At 40.9% G+C, this 19340-nt stretch overlaps 1 protein-coding gene across 16 annotated transcripts in view; it reads left to right on the top strand.

Moving 5' to 3' along the window:
- The window catches only part of MTSS1 (MTSS I-BAR domain containing 1), a 126979-nt gene that overhangs the window by 102622 nt on the left and 5017 nt on the right, over window positions 1-19340 (top strand). For 3 of the 16 annotated variants that reach the window (XM_074843124.1, XM_074843212.1, XM_074843373.1), the window contains 6 exons: window positions 3437-3594; window positions 4844-4951; window positions 5885-5982; window positions 7994-8204; window positions 15946-16065; window positions 17064-17258. In XM_074843124.1, the coding sequence (XP_074699225.1) occupies window positions 3437-3594; window positions 4844-4951; window positions 5885-5982; window positions 7994-8204; window positions 15946-16065; window positions 17064-17258 (890 nt within the window). The remainder of the gene's footprint in view (window positions 1-3436; window positions 3595-4843; window positions 4952-5884; window positions 5983-7993; window positions 8205-15945; window positions 16066-17063; window positions 17259-19340) is intronic. The other 13 variants (XM_074843540.1, XM_074843625.1, XM_074843712.1 and 10 more) reach the window with 8 other exon arrangements.

Consider the following 19340-nt stretch of genomic DNA (forward strand, 5'->3'; position numbering starts at 1 on the left):
TTCTGCTCCTCCCTGCAACACCAAAGTTCCACTTTGAGAAAGGCTGGTTTTGAATTTCTCCTCAGTTTAAAGATTGTTGACTTGTTCTTCGGAGTGCAACCGGACACGCTCTGCAGAACCATCCCTACATCATGTTCATGTGGTTCTGGCTGGTTGCAGACCAGAGACCTGTGACTACATTTGATGCTAATTGCTAATGCTGATTGCTTTGGTGGGTCAGTCAAACCTGTCTGCAGCTGGGGTAGGAGTGTCCTTCCAGGTGCACTTTTACAGCTCCTCCATGATGAGACTGTTCTGGAACTATTTTCTGTCATTACCATAGTTGTGTTGGTTTGAAAGTGTTTCCAAATGGGTAACCTGAAGGCCAGAGAATGTGGGCTGGAGAGAATAATCAGTTGCTGATGTTCCTTATGAAAGCATGCCTCATGTCCACAGGAAAAATAGTGCAATCAGTTGTCGGGGATGCCATAGACAAGTGACCTTCCCCTTGTGATTCAAAGGGGAAAAGCCCTGCATTGCTCTCCAGTGGTCATTGTTCCCTTCTGAGATAAGTAGTGGATTCAAACTAGCAGAGACCCAAGATGGGTGGGAGCAGAAGTGATCAGCACCTGGCCCTCACATCCTCAGTGTTTTCTAGGTGTAGGAGTGCTGTCGAGGGGCTATGCTCTGCTCTGCTTAGCAAAGGAAACTGGTTAAATTGGGCAAAGATCTTGTCCCTCAAATTCCCGAGCTGTCTGAGTGCCATGGGAGGCAGCTGGTGATTCAGGGCGTGGGAAGAATTATGCCTGATTTCAGAAGACTTATTAGATTGATGTCTGCATTATGGAGCTTTCAAAGGATGTTAATAAAGCTTTCCTGCTCCTAAAAGATGAGTTGCAAGGAGACATCAGGAGAGAGCTGTATTCATGCCATGTAAACATCTGCCTTCAGAGCCTCATCTAAATGATTCACCTAAGCTTGTTTCCTGCTCTGAATTATACCCCGGACAGCTTGTGTGTTTTCACTGACTGTGGAGGTGCCCAAAAGCCGTAGCATAAAAAAGGGTCCATGAAAGTAGCAGTGAGGGGATGGTAGGTCTGTTAATGTCCCAACTCACTTAATGGAATAAAATGGATACTTTGTAGAGGTACAGAGGATGTTGGAGAGTGATTTGGTTTTACATGTGCTTTTGCCAAAGGGTTAAAATACACAGCTTGAACATTGTGCTGATAACTTTGTTGAATTGAGTGGGTTACACAGGTGTAAATGAGGTTTATTTTTGCCCCATGTTTTGGGTGCTCTTCTTGCTCTGGTCCAAGACGTGGTGCTCTGTGAGGTCCACATAAATCACCAAAATTTACTGTAAGTGAACCCACTTTGTCAGTGGAGTCCAGTTGCTTTCTAAGTGTGTATCTTCTCACTGCATAGACAGATGCATTTAACAAGAATTTACTGTGTTAAGGGCATTATCATATGGTGGAGCAGCTGAACGTTTACAGCAGTTCTCCAGAGCTAAACTAATGAGTGTGTGATTTAGTTTGCAACTAAAGTATTTGACATTTGGTACATCCACAGTAGTGAGCCAGTATCTAGGTTTGAACAACAGGAGATTATTTCACCTGTTGTAATTTCCAGGCAGCTCTCAAAATAAGGGGTCTGAGCGATAATGCAAGTCGCAGTGTCATAAGGAGTTTGAAAGAACAACTCCAGAGAAGTATAATGCTTAATCGCTGCATCTAATAGCAAAGAAGAATATGGGGAAGGACCTGAAATGTACAGAACTGTCTTCAAGCAGAATGGCCCAGTTTGTCTCCTAAGGATGACAGACAAGAAGGCACAGGACCTTCAGGGAGTTATCCAAAACTCCTCTATAACTTGTTTCTGGCAGCTGCTAATTTTGAGAGAGAAAGCAGGTGACTGCAACTTTCAGAGTCTGTTGTTGTTAAAGTTATTTACTTCCAAAACAGTTTTATGACCACATTACACCAGTCAGCCTGATCTACAGGATCAGATGTGGGGTGTTTCTGCTGGCAGCTTGGTACGCAGGTGGCCTTGGCGGTGGCTGTGCCAGTGTTGCACTGTACATGATTCTTCAAGGATCCATTGCAGAGCTCTGCTTGTGGGTATCTGTGCAGTTTTATCTGGACTATGTCTTAACTCTTTACAGAGGAGATTTGGATATATCCAGTCTGTAATGCCACTAAGCCAGTGTGATTCTTTTTGCTTCCATCACTACTCTCTTTCCCGCGGCTCTGGCTGTGTATCGGTGCAGAGGAGCTGATGACTTCACCTCACTCTGGAGTGTTGAAGAAATATATATGATAATAAGGCAAAAGTTTTCCTTTGTAACCTTGACCTTCAGTCATCTGCATTGTGTACTACACACATAAAGAGACTTTTTTTCTTCCTCTTGCTCATAGCTTTAAATCCTCCATGCAGAAAGGTTATTGTCCATAAAAATTGATTTTGGGTAGCAAATTGTAACTCACCCACCATTTTTCAATGTTACCTTCCTGGTATTTAGCAACAGCAGCATGGATGTGTACCTGGATACCTAATTTGCATGTGATGGTGTTTCTGGGAGGCTTAAGACAAATCTACATAACTGAGGTTTTTTAAAATATTTAGGGGTATAAGCTGCGTGAAAACATTTGCAATTGGCTCAGTAATACTATGGCTAATGCAGCAGCTCTTCGTTCCTAGAAGAATAAATTTTTGGCATGATGCAGAGTAAGCAGTTGTTGCAGAATAAGGTACTTAACTGTCACAGAAAGTTTTGGTATTATGAGTTTACTATAATTAACACAGTGAAGCTTTTTGATTGCAAAATACTGGATTTTTTTTTTTTATTTCCATAGACATATACTGGACATTAGTATGTATTTAGGATGTTGATAGATTGTTTTGGATTGGAAGCAAAGAAAACTGTTTTAGCTGTTGCTTGTGTAGAGTACTTGAATGCAGTGGTCCAATGGTCAGTAACATGTCCTTAATACCATCTCATATAGCAGATTCATTCCCTCATTTAGTGACTCCACAAAGTTGTCATTAGGACCTTGCCAAGCACAAAAGCAGGAAGGAAGAGGAATATACCTGGGGTTAGTGATTAATACTCTCCCAGTTAGTAAGATGTTGATTTTCAGCAAGGATGATGTGAAGGGTTTCTACAGCTAACACTTTGAGAAAGTTCTTATGTGAAATGCTGTCTTTGGCTTGTTGAAACTTTTTGAATGGAGCTGGATTTCTATTCTGTGCAAAAGGGGGAAAAAATAAATGCTACAAAATGCTTGATTTATTTGGGAGAAAAACCCTTACTAATTTGAATTAAGGGAAAATGCTGGTTGAGACTTGATTGCAAAAGCACAATCCGGTAGCAGTGCTGGCTGAAAATAAGGTCTTCCTTTATGGATGTCAACAGTTTTCACAAAATGTACTCTTGATTGTTTCCTGCATACAGGACGGGGTGACATTCAGCCCCAGTTGGATAGTGCTTTACAAGATGTCAATGATAAGTACCTGCTGCTTGAAGAAACCGAGAAGCAAGCTGTCAGAAAAGCTCTGATTGAGGAGCGTGGTCGATTCTGTACTTTCATCTCGATGCTGCGGCCCGTGATAGTAAGAGCTCTCCCTTTTAAGTGGGTAAAATTCACAAATTACATAAGTGGCCAAAAGCCTTTAAAAAGAGTAGCTCATTATGTCTTAGGAATGAAATTCCAGAGCCAAAATTCAACCTACATCTCTCCCTAGGAAGAGTTGGGACATTTCTTGTAGGCATTTGGAGTAATTCAGGGACTGAAGACACTGAATGCTTTCAAGATAACTAATGGGGAAACAATGGGTGCAAAGACTTAAGTGGGCTTGAGTTCCCTATGCCTACCGACCTGAGACATTGCTAATGCAGTTTTTTCCACTGCTTTTTTTCTTAACATCACATTTTAATATAAATCATCCTTACTTCTACTCCAGTGCTAGGTCTGATAAATGTTTCAAGACCTCCCCTGTGTATATGATGACATTATCTGACAGATTGCAGGCTGCTTCCATGCAGTTTTCTGGCAGCTCTTTTCCTCCTACATGACAGCTTTTTCAGTTCATTGAAAAGGTTTGAGTATGTTTTCATCTTCTCGGGTTGTCTGAAGCCCAGCGATGAATCGTTTGTGGCTTTGTGCAAGCATGATGCGTTTCTGAAGGGTCTCCACAATGCTTGTTTACAAAGAGCATCAGTCTCAACAAAAAAACATGGTTAGAGAAGTAGGGAGGTGATGGCTGAGCAGGAGGAGGTGAATTCCAGACTCCGAGGACCTGGATGAAATTACCATGGTAGCTAAGGGATTACTATGGTAACTTACAGTGCGGAAATCATTTTGAGTTAGCTGTTAATCTAACTTGAGCCAGAATTAATCATAGATATATTAATGCTTTGTCCCTGTATAGTGCCTTTATCTCAGAAGTTTCCAAAAACTAGCAAAAACTATGAGTTTAACCCCTGTTTATGTTCAAGATTAAAATCCTTAGGGTACCTTAGTGAGTATACATAGAAGAGTTAAATCTTTTCCAAATGCAACAAAAACTACACTCTTTTTCTGAAGATGTCACAAAAAGAAGGCTGAGACTTACTTATCTCATTGATGAGAGAAAAGATTTCTGGGCCTCAGAACTTAGAGCAATCTTAAAGTAGTTATAAAACTCTAAATTAATTTTTCAACCCTCTTTCATAAGACATGACTGCTTAATGGGCAAAGAAAAAGCAGCTCCATTGACCATTCCCACAGTCATCAGCAAAAAGAAAAAGATAATGTGTTGTGTTATGGGTCTGATTTTTAAAACCAAGGCTGTGATTAGCCTTGTTCTTTTGTCTTTTCAGGAAGAAGAAATATCAATGCTGGGAGAAATAACCCATTTACAAACCATATCAGATGACCTGAAAAGTCTTACCATGGATCCACACAAATTGCCATCTTCAAGTGAACAGGTTAGCTCTTGTTACCTGGAAAACATTTTTATCCGTAGCTTGTACCAGTTTTCCTTTTGTGTCACGAGGAATATTGCCTCCTAGCATTTAGTGGCTTAGTGTTATGCTTTGTGGATGCGTCACTGCAGCAAGGTCATTTTTAACATAAGCATTTTAAAGAAATTGATTTTGAAGTACCAGCTGAGTGCTCCTGAAGTATCTGGTGAGACCAGTGTGAAGTAGCACTCTGAAGTATATGAAGATGCCCAATTTGTGCTGAGAGTACATAAGGAATGAGCATCATCTCCTCACCCTACATTTCAGCACCCCTGGTCTTTATGTGGTCACAAGATTGCTGGGATTAGATAGCTTGACAGAGTCTAACATTTGAGCATTTTTCCATGCTGTCTTTAAAATGTGTAGGAAAATGTGTATCATTAAATCACTCCAAATAGGACCTTTTTTCCCAACCCTGCTGTGTGAACTCAGTTTTCTTGTAATACCTTAATTACCTTATCGTTGACATAGAAATGTAAAGGAGGGAAGCTTTCCTGTGGTTAAATATTGGATCTTCGATTAAGTTTTTGAAATACAACAGTTTTTAAACTGTAAGGCTGTAATAGTTTTTTAAAGGAAAACAAAACAAAACAGCTTTACAGCATACATAAAATAAATCTCCAGTTTACTTTTTAAAAACTTTTCCATTCAAATCTGAACTTTCCTTCTGTGATAGCAGCCCTAGTGTTGAACTATGGTAGCTCCTGGAAAGCCAAGGATGAAGCTGACTCTCCTGTGTAATATGCACAGTGTAATTCTGGAAGAGAACTGAAGCTGGGTCAGTTGGCACTGAAAGTTTGTAGTGGTGATGAATGTTGTATGACAGCGGATGCTTTCTGTTAATAGGGGGAAAATTTTTTTTCCACGTCCTTGATGCTATTGATTATCTTTCATCAGGTAATTTTAGATTTGAAAGGTTCTGATTACAGCTGGTCTTATCAGACTCCTCCATCCTCTCCCAGTACTACCATGTCCAGAAAATCTAGTGTTTGCAGGTAAGTAGACTGGTAATATTTAATTTTAACCTGTTCGGGGGCAAAGGGAGGCAAGTTCAGATTGTCTTATGGATTTGTATGCATACTTAAATCTTAAATAACAACTGTTAATGAAATCAATCCCTCGTGGTCTTTATCCGTTTAAGTGTGTGACTGGGAATATTAAAAAGGATGGGAATGACTGAACAGCTTTGGAACTCAAAACAACTTGAAGGTGCTTTTGATTCAGTTCTCTTGAATCCATTTCAGATCAAAGAGCAGACTGTACTGATCTGAGCTCTGAGATTGTTCATTCATAATTTCCTGGTTTTCATGTGATGACTTTTTAGATTATTCTAAGTAGTCGTTACTAATCAGTAAGTTAAACTGTTTGAAAAGGAAAAACATCCTTGGCAATTGCCCTATCAGTCTGGTAGATGGAAATGCTTTTTTGATACAAGATTTTTTGACTGTTTAATGCTGTCTAATGCTGTCCTGAAATATGTTGAAACACTGGATTCTGTCTATGCTTTCTCCATAAAAACTGTTTTCTCTCATAAAACAGTTTATTAGCATGTTGCCCCCATACCCTGATGTCTACATTTACTCTTTCCTTTTACTGAAAAGGAAAATATCTATTGTGTATTCTGCTCAACACCTTTCTAGCTGCTCTCGAATGATTACCTTTTAGTTTGCTTTATGAATAATGTACTACAGGTTCCCTGTGTATGAGCAAAGTTACCTATAGCATGTCAGAGCAAGTGAACGTGACTTCTTCTATGTACCTACTTGTCTCTGCATGCAGATATATATAAAAAAAACTTCAGTACTTTTATATATATATGTGAAAACATGCATAATTAGAGCAATGAGCACAGGCTTAAAGATGCAATATCCTGAAGCTGTAAAAGAAAATGGCAAAAAACCCCCAAAAAATCCATCATGTGTTCCTAATCAGCCTCGTCTTTTTGTGTGGGATACCTGTATGACAACAGACTATTGAGTATGGGTAAAATAAGGCAGAGCTCCTCTTACCCTGCTCCAAGCTGGCTTGTACATCTCATGTGTTACATGGAATCTGTGAGCAGGAGGTGTAGTCCTCATCCATATATCCTTTAGAGCCATCCCTTCAGCTAGTTAATGGGCTCCTGCCAACGAAGGTAGGAGGCTGCCTTTAGATTGATGCATCCTGCTAGTCCTGCTCAGCCACCCCAGCAGGAAACTTCAAAGGCTCCCACATTGTGGCTGGCATGTCGCTGCTGTCATTCATGGATACTGGAGGTTAAAAATCAATCTCTTTTTTTGAAAAATCAAATTTTTTTTTCATGGATATTAATTAGGAATATTTAATTCTCTGATCGTCTTTCTTAGTAACTGAAGCTGCATACCCAGAGGCTTTACTTCACTCACTATGCCATCACATGCTTTTTTTCTGGTAGAAAGCCTTCATATGTGAGCGAAACTTGTCCCAGGTACTCTGAAGCATGGAGTTTGGTGATGCTTTCAAAAGTCTCACAAGTTGGCCTGCTGACTGACTGCAATGGCATGCCTAGAGACAGACTTTTAGATGAGCTGTGATGCCTTTGAACCCCCTGCTAGAGATCCCACTGAAAATTTGGGCCATGGTGCAAGAACAACAAGGTGTAAGTCAGGAATAGGAGAGAGTTGTCAGCAGGCATTTTCTGTGCAAGTGCTGTGCAAATCCTAGAGAGGGCATGCAGCAATCCCTTCGTCCCTAACCTGACTTTGAACTTTGAGTGGTTACATAATTTGATCATATGAGTGAAATTCAAGGTAAAACGCCATTTTCTCTCTGGTCGCAAGGGATACTGCAGCTGCTTATGGTTCTTTACTGATATATATGTGCATATATATATATTTAATTTGTCAACATTTTTTCTTTTCCGGTTTATGCTGCCTGTTGCTAGAGACATGTGGAATGTTAATTGTACTGTATATGGGTCTCTCCCCACCCCACCCTTGTGTCTTTTCCTCTCCCCTTTCCTTTCTTTGTTCCTTTTGTCTCTCACAGCAGTCTGAACAGCGTTAACAGTAGTGATTCCCGGTCCAGTGGCTCGCACTCGCACTCACCTAGTTCACACTATCGCTATCGCAGCTCCAATCTGCCTCAGCAGGCACCCATGAGGCTGTCCAGTGTGTCCTCCCATGATTCTGGATTCATGTCCCAGGATGCTTTCCAGTCCAAATCGCCATCCCCCATGCCACCAGAAGCACCTAACCAGGTACGTGGAAGCATGAGAACAAAAACCTGAGCGTGAGCTGGACTCTGTAACTTGGCTCACCTTTCACAAAAAGGATCTGGTGTGGTTTTGGGGTACCTTGGAGTCAGGTTAAACACTGAGGGTAAGGTTTGTCTTACTGCACTTCATCCATCTAAAAGCTGGGCCTCTAGCTGGAGTGATTTATGCTGCTTTTGCAGTTAGCACTGAAGTAAGGGATCAGTCGCTGTCAGGGGATTTGGTTTTCACCCTAGCCCTGGAGGGAACCTAGATGCCAAACTTTCAGATACATACTGATGAGAAAGAGCAAGAAGTCCCACCTTACAGGAGGGAGTAATATTCACTTTGCCCACTGAAGTTACCAATTAATATCCTGCACAGATTGCAAGTTGTTAATATCTGGTGGCTGTTTACTGTTTAATGGACAAATATCAGTGCCAGAACAGCTTTCTGACAGCTTTAATATTGATACTGGTGGCTTCAGCATCAGAGAGACTACTTTTATTCCTCCCCTGCAAAGGGCCTGGAATACTCAAAATGCCATTAGCAGTATCACATGAAATTGTTTTGCTGGGTTTTATGACATCTCTTTCTGTGGATAGGCTTGCTCTTTTTGACTATCCACTGAGCACCTTGCAGAAATAAGATTTCTGCATGAAAATGAGAGGTATTTTTAATTCTTTATGGAATTCATAAGAAATGAGCATTTGTGTAGTTATATATGATAATGTCCTGAACCCAGTCAAACTAAGAGAATTTCACTATAAATATAATAAAAACTTTTCCAGAGCATTTTTTGGTCTGCTGAAGAAAGTTGCTGCTGTGTTTGTTCATGGCATCATTCCTATAAAAACTAACTGGCCACCTGCAGGCAGAGCTTTGCGTGCCTCCATGGTATCTTCCAGCACCTGAATTCTTTTTTCTGTTTTGTTTTTTTTTTATAACAAACCACACAGCAACTGCGGTATTTTTTAAACAAGGCTGAACTGCCATCTCACATTATAAATCCCATTGTAAATCTTAGTTCCAATCAGAAATGGACCTAATATCCTGTTGTTGAGTATCACTCATTTTTAATACACCCTGAGGTCGCTGGAGAAGATTGTCCTTTAGTTTAATAAATGTAGTTGCACTCCTTTTCATGTGTTGGGGAGTAGATGGTTTTGTAGGCATGGCTGGGGAGTAGATGGTTTTAATCCTTACAGTCAGCAAGCAGCCAACAATTTCAGTGTTAGCAGTTACCAAGTGTCACCTGCACACTTAAGCTACTCCTAGACCACCTTTGACAGCACACTGACCCTTACTTTTTGCAGAACATTTAGTAGGTAGTAACCTTAGTGAGATTTTTAGGGTATCATCCAAAACAACACTGGTTCATTTAGGCTTGGAACATGTTCTCAAGGGAAGTTGAACCGTTTTTAAATATATTTACCTCTTTCATTTTAATAGAAATGCTTTCTTTTCAAATGAATACATCTTCTGCACTGTCCCAAGTCTGGACACATCAGCGTATTTTTATAGATGACATCCTAAAGAACTTTGAACTCACTAATAAAATGAATGTTTTGTTTTGATTGGCTATGGCTAATCTAAGTGAAATGCAAAAAGTAAATTAACAGTAACAAAGTAAACTGGAATAGTAACAAGGTAAGGAAGTTGCTTTTAAGATACATGCATCAGTTATACATGCTAGCATCATCTTTCGATTTCATAGTATCCACTGCACTTTCATAAAAGGGCAGTAATCTACATGATGATGCTATGTTTGCAGATGACGATGTAACTTTGCAATTGCCCTTAGCATGGGAAAACCCCAACACCTCTCTTTGCAAGTTCCCCTGTTAAGCAGGGGAGAGAACTTAGGCTGGTATCAGCTGGCAGAGCATCCTGAAAGTTGATGGGAGTCATGCTGATTTACACCAGCTAGGTTCGTATGCTTTCACTTCATTTTAGAAACTGTCCATAAAGTTGCAAACTGATCCAAGCATCCCTTGAGCTATTCATGAGCTGTAGAAGGCTGCAGCAGTGTGGTCTTGACCTGACAAGTGTAGTGTGTTGGTATAACAAATAGGTATGTGCTCTGTATGTCTCTGTATACCTTTACACAGAGGAAAAGGTAACAGATCATTGCCTGGCCGCTTCACCTTTGCTTAAGTGTCTTGCTTTGTATGTTCAGCACTAAGTAAATCGTGTGTGTTGTGCTGACAGATAATTGTGATCGTGAGCTTACCAAGAAGCTGTTCAATTTACAGCGTTATTTTGTGTTGTGTGTCTCTAACCAACTGACAGATCTTCCTTGTGGTATTGTGCTTTTGAGGCTTGGTGGTGGGTGGGGAGGAGCAGCAATATGGGCTGCTGTTTCTAAAACACTGATGTCATTGTTTCTAGTAGTGACACTGAGAAAGCAGAAAAGCAAGCTCTGGAATCAACAAAGGAAATTAAAAGCTGTATATCTTGCGCAGGTGGATATTTAGCTGATGTTTGCTAGCTACATGCTGTGAGACCTACTGGGGCAACAAAGCCCATTTTCTTTTAGTAATGGATTAAAAAAAATAAATAGAAGGGGGCTACATAAAATCCCCATATTATTGGAGTGAGAATATATGAGCTATGTGAAGCTTTTATGCTCTCACGTAGATTTTAGACAAGCGTCACTGAAAATTAAACTGAATTTATTCAAAATCACAGATGGGGAAAAAAATATCTCAAACAAGGAATTAGTAGAGACTTAAACAAGATACAGACTATACCAGAGGAGAGATGACTGGCAAAATGAAGACTGCTTTTCAGCCTATAGTTTGAGGAATAAGTCTTTACAGTTATCACACTCTGCATAGAAAATAGGAAAAGGAGCAATTATAAAACCAGACTCTGCCTTTACACTGGCTTAGTGTGATCTCTTTTCTGCAGCGTTGCTGTTAACATCACTGGGAGTAAAAGCGTTAGTCTGTAACAGATAGCTCTACATGTGGAAAGGTCACTGTAAAATGCTTTAATCTTAATTAAGAAAGTACGTTTGCGTATAGCTGAACATCAGCTGGAAAAGCATCACAGGTCGCTTTCTGGAGCAGAACAGTTCCTTTAAATGCCAGATTTGAGGTGAGCCATGGTCAGCGTTGTCCATGGCATGTACTGACACCATGTAAAGCCCTTCTGACACACCTGGGGAGCACAGAGTAGCTCTTGGATGGACACTGAATGTAGCTGGTGCTGCTAAACCCACATGTTGCCCTATGTAGTAGGCAAACTGTGATCTGGGAGTATCTGTGATGAAGTAATATGGTAGTAGTACAGTTATTTGATTTAGTACAGTTTGATTTAGGAGGATAATAGAAGGAGCCAGTGGACTTGGAGTGAACACGCATGGGGGAAGCAATTATACAGTTGGATTTTAGAGGCTGCTTATGATTTCATGGGGATGAAAGCAGGGGGAGAGAAAGAAGCAGATGAAGAAGAGAAAAAAACTGTTGATGTGCTGTCAAACAGCGGAGGACTAAGTCTTTATTGTTAGAGTATTCTGGAAATCGCTTTCCCTAAACAGTGAAGTAGAGGGAAACTGAATGTGAACTTCCTTCCGCGTGTACGGATTAGCAAGCTGGAAAGATTCTGCTTTTGAGGAGACTCCATTGCTTGACGTAGGTTGAAGTTAATAGGGGAAATACGTTGTTACAACTATTCAGTTTTCCACGTAAATTAAGAAATTATTTCACATGAGACCTTAAAAAAAAACAAAACCAAAAAACCCCAAAATAACTGAAATGCATCTGTAATTTATCAGCAAGTATTTGTTTCTCCTAAACTTCCTTTTTTAAGTTAAGTTTCCCAACAGTTTGTCCCTGACTAGAAAAGAGGGGACAGTAGAGGCATGTTCCTGGAAGTGAGACAAATCGAGGAGGTGACCTTGAGTCACTATCCAAAGCTTTTTGAAAGGCAACTGAGACATCTTCCGCTGACTGTGGAGGGACAGTGGACGAAGCTCTTCATTAGGATTTGGTCTCCTGGGAAGCCCTTGCCCAGGAAGCTCTGTCTAGTAGTTGAAGAAGGGAAGCGTTTAAGAAAGCAATATTATATTTGAATGGAAAACATAGCAAAGCGTGCAAGTGCTCCACGATAACTGCAGTCATTTTATAGGTTAGTAGGACAACAGATGGAAAATATGATCATACAGTCCAGTAGCCCAAATTACAGGGTTTTTTTATATCCTTTCTGGAATTCATACATACCACACCAAGCAGTGGGACACTGTCCAATAACAAGCCATGGCACAATGTCTGAGAGACAGACTGGATACCAAGCTGCATATGTATAATGTACATTTGAGGAACTGGTTGTTACTGTGCAGAGCATGGTTTTAGATTTCTGCTGATACTGTTAACTTTAAGGTTTTTCTCAGAAGAGGTGGTTTGAGATCAGAGCAGAACCACCGTTATCGCAGTTATGGGGAAAAAAAAATGTCCCAGGGTTAAGATAGCTAAAATGAAAGAATTTATTTTAAGAATTATTCAAACTAAACAATCATTTGAAAAAGGAGTTTACTAAAATAAGTTGAAAAAATCCTATAGTCAAATTTCTCACTCCATGGGATGTGAAGTAGAAATTGCTCCGCCCAGTGTTTGCCTGTGCCTGTGCTCCCAGGTGTGCGTGTGCCAGTGGGTGTGCATCTAGAACAAGCACTCAAAACTTTGGAGACTTTTTGCCCAAGCAGTAACTGTGCAGTTTCTGTTTTCAGCCCCTCGTGTACTTTCTGCTTAGAAATGAAGGGTGGTCTGTGCTTCCCACACCCAGGTCCAACCCACGCATTCAAGACTGTTTCTGCAGTCTGATCCAGGCAGCCTTTGACCTGTTGCCACTCCATGTTTTCTTTATGCTTTTCCTTCAGGAGTTCAGTATTCTTCTGTCTCCCTCTCTTATTGTTTTCTTACTGTTGTAATCCTTTTTTAGCAAGACCAGAGGCTCCCCTACCCTGTGCCATGCAAGTTTCTCAAGACGAGGAGTAGACCCTGTTTCCCTACCACGACCTCTTGCATTTTCTTCAACTACCAAGGTGTTTTCCCCATGGCATCTTGGTTCATCCTTTGTCTAGCTTTGCCTGCTGAAAATGTCCATGCTGAGTTAGTGGGAGAGTCCTTTCTTTCATCTCTTTTCACCTTGGAGTCACTTTATTGCAAAAATAAGTTAACCACTTGCAGTCTTTTTCCCCCATACCTGAAGTAAATTGAGTAGTTCTTTGCATCTTCAGAACTTGCATTTTGGCCTTTTTCCATCTGTTTGCTACATGCAGCTTTGTTGCTAATAAACCTCATTTATGACCCATTTCTACCATTACTTGACATAATCTCATGAAGTTTCTGGCTTGTAATCAGGAATAGTCGTATCAGATGTAAACTCCAAATTCTCACTTGTTATCATTAAGGCATCTGCAGAGAACAGGGTGGCATGATACTATATTTGGAACTCAGACCCTTCACTGTCTGTCCTGCCACGTGCAGAGTATGCAGAGCCAGGAACATCTTTCAGGCCATAAGCCTGAGGTTTCAGGAAGCATTTTCTGAAATTACGTTTTTCTCTCTTTTTTCCTGGCCAAAGTGTAATACTAGTGTGAGTGTTCTCATGGGACTTCTCAGTTTCCTTTACTGAGCTACCTGGAATGTTAGGCAGAACTCTGGAGTTTTAGTGTAAAAGCTAATTTTCTATAATGTATTTTTCTCTACAGATAGAAGCAATAGGCCTCATCTCCATTTAGTGTACTGTAGTTATGTCTGATGGCAGAGTCAACTGCAGCCCATGTTTGTCAATGTTCTTATTTTTAGAGTTTTTTCTCCTGTGAAAGGAGTTGCATTAAATCAAGAATGTGACAAGTTCCACAAGACATGAAGCCACTGCATCATTGGGTACCCCACTGCATACTTTTCACTTCTCTCCTTACCAGCTACATGTCATTTGTTGTAGTTTCTTCTGATCTTACATTCACCTCAACTCTTACTGCACTTTGAATACGAGCCTTGTTAGCTGAGCTTACTTGTACCCTAAACAAATTTGACAGGTCACCCGCAGATCTGATCTAATGTCAGCATAAGATGGGATATGTGTTATTTCTATAAAATAACCCACCACATTACATGATCTTTAAATTTTTTTAACAGCCTTTGCAAAGTTTCACTTAAATACACAGTTTGCTGATAAGCTTAAGATGCTGATACTGTATTGTTTTTTCAACAGCCCCAGTAGTCTTCACCAAAATCTTTATGATGATTCCGTCTCAGGAGACAGACATCTCCTTTTACCTAGGCAATTAGCTGTACATTCCTTATATGTAGCTTCTGGTGACCAGTGAGACAACTTCTGGGTGTTAACAGTAATTACTTCTCTACAGTGCCTCTTATCCAGCTATCTTTTATTGAAAACCCACCCCAAGATCTCATCTAGGGTTAACTGCTGAAATTTTATTTCAGATGAGATTTCCCTTTCTCTTCAAAATGCCATTCCTTGAAATCTGAGGCTTTGACACACAAACTCGATACAAGAGTGCATTCTCTCTGCTGTCATAAAATAAAATGCCAGGAATATCCTTAGATAGACTTGCTTCACAGGTCTTGGACTACCAAATGATGAATTAGTCTTGCTAGTGTTGAATTTCCTGGCAGTAAATAGAGCTCAGTACTGTTCTGACAACTTTGCAAGTATTCTTGACTATTTCGAAGCTCTTGGTTGGAGCTGCACGCACACCCCTACTGAGGGGGATGCCGCTTTCAAGGGGGAAATGTGTTAGAGCACTCTAGTTGGTAAAATGGTCCATGTGGTTATTCACCTTGGCCTGCCTGTAGGTGAGTTAGATGCTGTTGTAGAGGCCTTACAGCAGCAAATGTAACATAAGCGCGTGCACTGGAAATTGGAAGTTCCTAGCTAGGAGTAAAACGTTTAAGGTTTTTGATGAACACTCTATGTCTTGCATTTTCCTTCGCTCTCCATCCAAGCCCCTGATATTTCTCTCTCTGCTGTTAAGAGAAAGCAGGTGGCAAGCACATGCCACCACTTATGCGCTCAGCAGAGTACATGTACCTTCATATTGGCTGCTGGGCAGAAAAGTTTGACTCAGAGTGTTTTTGGTGTATGCATACTACCCACAGAGGCACATGCATACAGATAATGCACTTTGGAAACCTCCAGTTTTGGTAAGTATCACTTATTTCTCTGTTCCATAATATTTGAACTCAGATGAGCTTTTCACAAGCACTTTTGCAGATAAGAATATCCGAGAACTTGTGAATGTAAGTGACGTTTGCTGCTCCATGTTTTAAATCTAAACTTTGTGTCTTTGAAGTACTGATGATCTGCTTTTCTGTATAAATCAGTTGTCTCAGTATATTGCATGTTTGGACTGTAGGTGCCCCCAGCTCCCTCAGCTGCTTGCTCTGAGACAGCTAACAGAATTGAGATGCTGAAATTGCAATGAGGAGTTGAGATCGCTGCCTCGATTCCCTCATTCTAAAGCAGTGTGGCAAGTTCTCGCATTAAGCAAATGGCTTATTTTGTTTCTCATAGATTTCCTGAACATTAGCAATGGTTTTGAGCAGTTTCTAATTGATTTTTAAAACCCTAACCCTTTGCTTCTCTCATCCTTCCCTCTCTCCTGTGTGTGTCTCTGTGTACGTGCTTTTTGTCTTTTTTTTTTGTTTGTGTTTTTTTTCTTTTTTGATGGCTTGTGTATCCTTTCCCTGCGTTGCGGTGCTGTTTTACGCTGCAGAATTCGTCCAGCTCTGCCTCTTCAGAAGCCTCTGAAACCTGCCAGTCAGTGAGCGAGTGCAGTTCCCCCACCTCAGTCAGCTCAGGCTCCACCATGGGGGCTTGGGCCTCCACAGATAAGGTGAAAAACTTCATCTAAAAGACATACAAACCTAATAGCTCGTTATCCAAACCCAGCAACATTTGGACAAAAAAACACCGTGCATGGGACGCAGCCAGGATTCCACTCTGTGAAGATGAGAATAGGAACTGTTGCATGCTCCCGTAGAAATGAATCTGTTTGAATAAGCCACAGCAACACTTGCCTTTAAAGTAGCTGCTAGGGGGAAGCTACAAATTGGGCATTTTACAAAGGTACTTTTCTAAGAAAAGCTCCTTGTCCACCTTTTCTACTTAAAAAGATTGTGGAACACTACCCAAATCCAGCTGGTTGCCTGACAAAGAGCATCTTGCCCAGGTTGTGCTGTTCTTTCCCATTAGGTAGCACACATTAAACTGAGCAATTGGGGTTTGTTTTTGACCAAAACAAAAAGGAAAACAAAACACACACGGTTGTAATAAATTACAGGGGATACAGTTTGAATCAGGGGAGGAAGTGATAGCAGTCTCCATTCTCATCTGGTAAATCCTTGCTGTTGGTTTTTTCTTTTTTTTTTCTTCCATATCATCACACAGCCAGAACACGTCATGTTCAAAGGCTGTATGCTTTTCCTCTCTGTCCAGCTACATAGAATAAACGCCACCAATGCAGATGCTTCCAGTATTGGAAATGTTTTGTTTCTATGTCTGCAGTCTGCAGGGTACCTAAATTGCAAAGGCTTTTTCACAGTGTGCTGCTTTCATGGACAGAAGGCAAAGCTACTCAGCCTGGAGACCATGACTGCTAGATTGATGTCTGAAATTTGTTATACCAAATAACAACTTTCAAGCAATCTCACTTCTGAACCAAGCATTGTATCAATTTTCTGTTGTTTATTTGCAGCAAAGCTAAGATTTTTTTCTTTTGTTTTAAGATACAGAAGTTTTCTCCCCAGAACATCAGAGTCGCAGTATATTTTCATATTCATTCTGTTTATATTAATTTCTCTGTTTTTGTTTGTTTATTTGTTTCGTTTCCAGTTGTCTAATGGGTTTTATCACTGTAGTTTATCAAGTGACCCATCCGTAGCTTCAGTTGGTGCAGGTCCTTTCCCTCATTTCCCGCCTGTCTCCCGCGCGTGGACTCGGGCTCCCTCAGCCCTCCTTCCAGACTACGTTCATTATTACACCATTGGGCCAGGCATGTTACCATCATCTAAGATCCCTAGCTGGAAGGTTTGTGTTCCTTTTGTTGTGGCAGTCCTCACCTCCTCATACCAACAGTGTGCACACGGCAGTTGTTGCTACCTTTCGATCCATGTAATTACTTGTTGATTTGCTCTGTTTAATATCACTCTGAATGGGCACTGCATGGTGATAATCAGAGAGCTGAAATCTGGTAGTAGATATTTCTGAATGACCTTGTCTATTCTGGCACTGCCTAAAACATATTAAAGCTGACAACACCTAGGTAGGAAGGAACAGTTTAGCTCTGGAACATTGGTGAAAGCACTCTGGGCTCTATTCAGCGAGAAAAGAGCTTGTTTAGCACCGTCAAAGCGCTCACTTGAGCAGGGAAGCGCAGGCGTGGCATCCCGTTGGCTTAGTGAAACCATACATTGAACAACATGATGCTCTCACTGCGGCGGCTGTGCTTGGCCCCATGGCTCTTGTAGATCTAGCTGGAGTGGTTTAAGAATGTGCTCGTCACCAGGGGAACCTAAGTGATGACTGAAGCTATCCCAGCTCTACTGCCACAGACTGAAAGTGCTCACCCAGCTTGTTTTGCTCTCTTGGGTGAGACCACCAAAAAAGTCAGAGTGCAGTAACTTCTTTCAGTTGCTCCAGCTGGATCTGCAGGGATCTTCCTTGGCATCAAAGCATCTTTGCTCTGCCAGAGCCTTGACTTTCATCCCTGCCAGGCGATTTCCCTGGGAGACTGCCCCAGAGCAAGGGGAGAAGGTCTCTTGTCTGTTGCCCTGAATCTTCACAAGGCTGATGTGCAGTTGATAGTAGCTGCACAGGTCTTAGGTGCCTGTGGATGGTTATATGATACTGCATATGCACCACTGGACCTTCTTAGACATGTAAATTGAGATACTTGTTTCAGATCTCCCTAATTTCTCTCTCCAGCAGCTGGAGACTGTTGAGACATACACACAGGGTGGCCACAGTGGTCCTGGAGCTTCAGGGTAATTAGTTGTGTCTATGCTAGAAGCAGTTTGCCAGTATATTTCACAGCAAAACACTTACAGCAAAGACACAGCTGCTAAGGGAAAGCGGAATTTCATATGTGTTAATAAAACCAGAATACCTGTCTGCACAAGGGGCCATTGTCAGTACAGCTGCCTTGCACTTCTCATACCTTGGACTGAGACCCATCAGTAAATTCTATAGTGTGGTCTTAGCCCGTCATTAATTATTTATCAGAAGGCTGTGCAGAGGCTGCCCAGCAGCCAGCTGCTGCCCACGGTGGGGTGTGTGTGACCTGTTCTCACGCAAAAGTTGTTTCTTCTATTTTTATTTTTAAAGCACCGTTTGTTTTGGTGAGGGAAAACTCTCTTAGGATTGGACTTGCCCCTGCAGCAGCTTGCATTTGGGGAGCAGCTGCTCAGCAGTGGTTCTGCATCCCAGCACAGGTCACTGGTCAATCCTGCTCGTTGTGTGCAACGTGTGGTTTCTGGACACCCTCAGGACTTTGCTTAATAGAGCCCTGAGTGAATATAGCCCTCATGGCCTGAGGAATTTCTGTTTCAAATTTGGCACCAGTAATTCAGAGTGAAGTTAGTCTTTCTTCAGTACAGATCATTGTTACAAACTAGATTTCAGCTAGTAAGTAAATGAAGAGGTTGCTCAGAGTAATTTGCTTCTCTAACATCTATGAAAAATCTGTGCAAGCCTGATTTTTTCAGAATTGAAGACGTGCGTAACAGCACGTAATACTAGAACTTGTGTACATCTAGAACAGCTGCATCACTGATTGGACATTTATGTGTATTTTCTGCTGTTGTGCCAGTGATTTTGCATTTGAATTTCTGAAAATAAAGGCTTTAACACAATGGAATTTCATTTAGAGAAAACTACAGTATTAAAATGTTAAATAAGAACACTTAGGTAGAATAGGAAATCTAGATTCCCTTTAATAAAGAAGATAGGTTGTATAAGTGAAGATTTTTAATATCCTCATAATTAATTTATTTCTGGCCTTATTCAGAAAGGCATATCCAGTTTGATACGTAATCTGTTGCATTAAAATTGTCCTTTTGCATAGTTTTACATGTAATTAAAGCACAGTTACTGATGCAAGCTATCACTAAC

This window comes from Strix aluco, chromosome 1 (assembly GCF_031877795.1).
Source record: "Strix aluco isolate bStrAlu1 chromosome 1, bStrAlu1.hap1, whole genome shotgun sequence".
In the NCBI taxonomy this organism is placed as follows: Eukaryota; Metazoa; Chordata; class Aves; order Strigiformes; family Strigidae; genus Strix; species Strix aluco.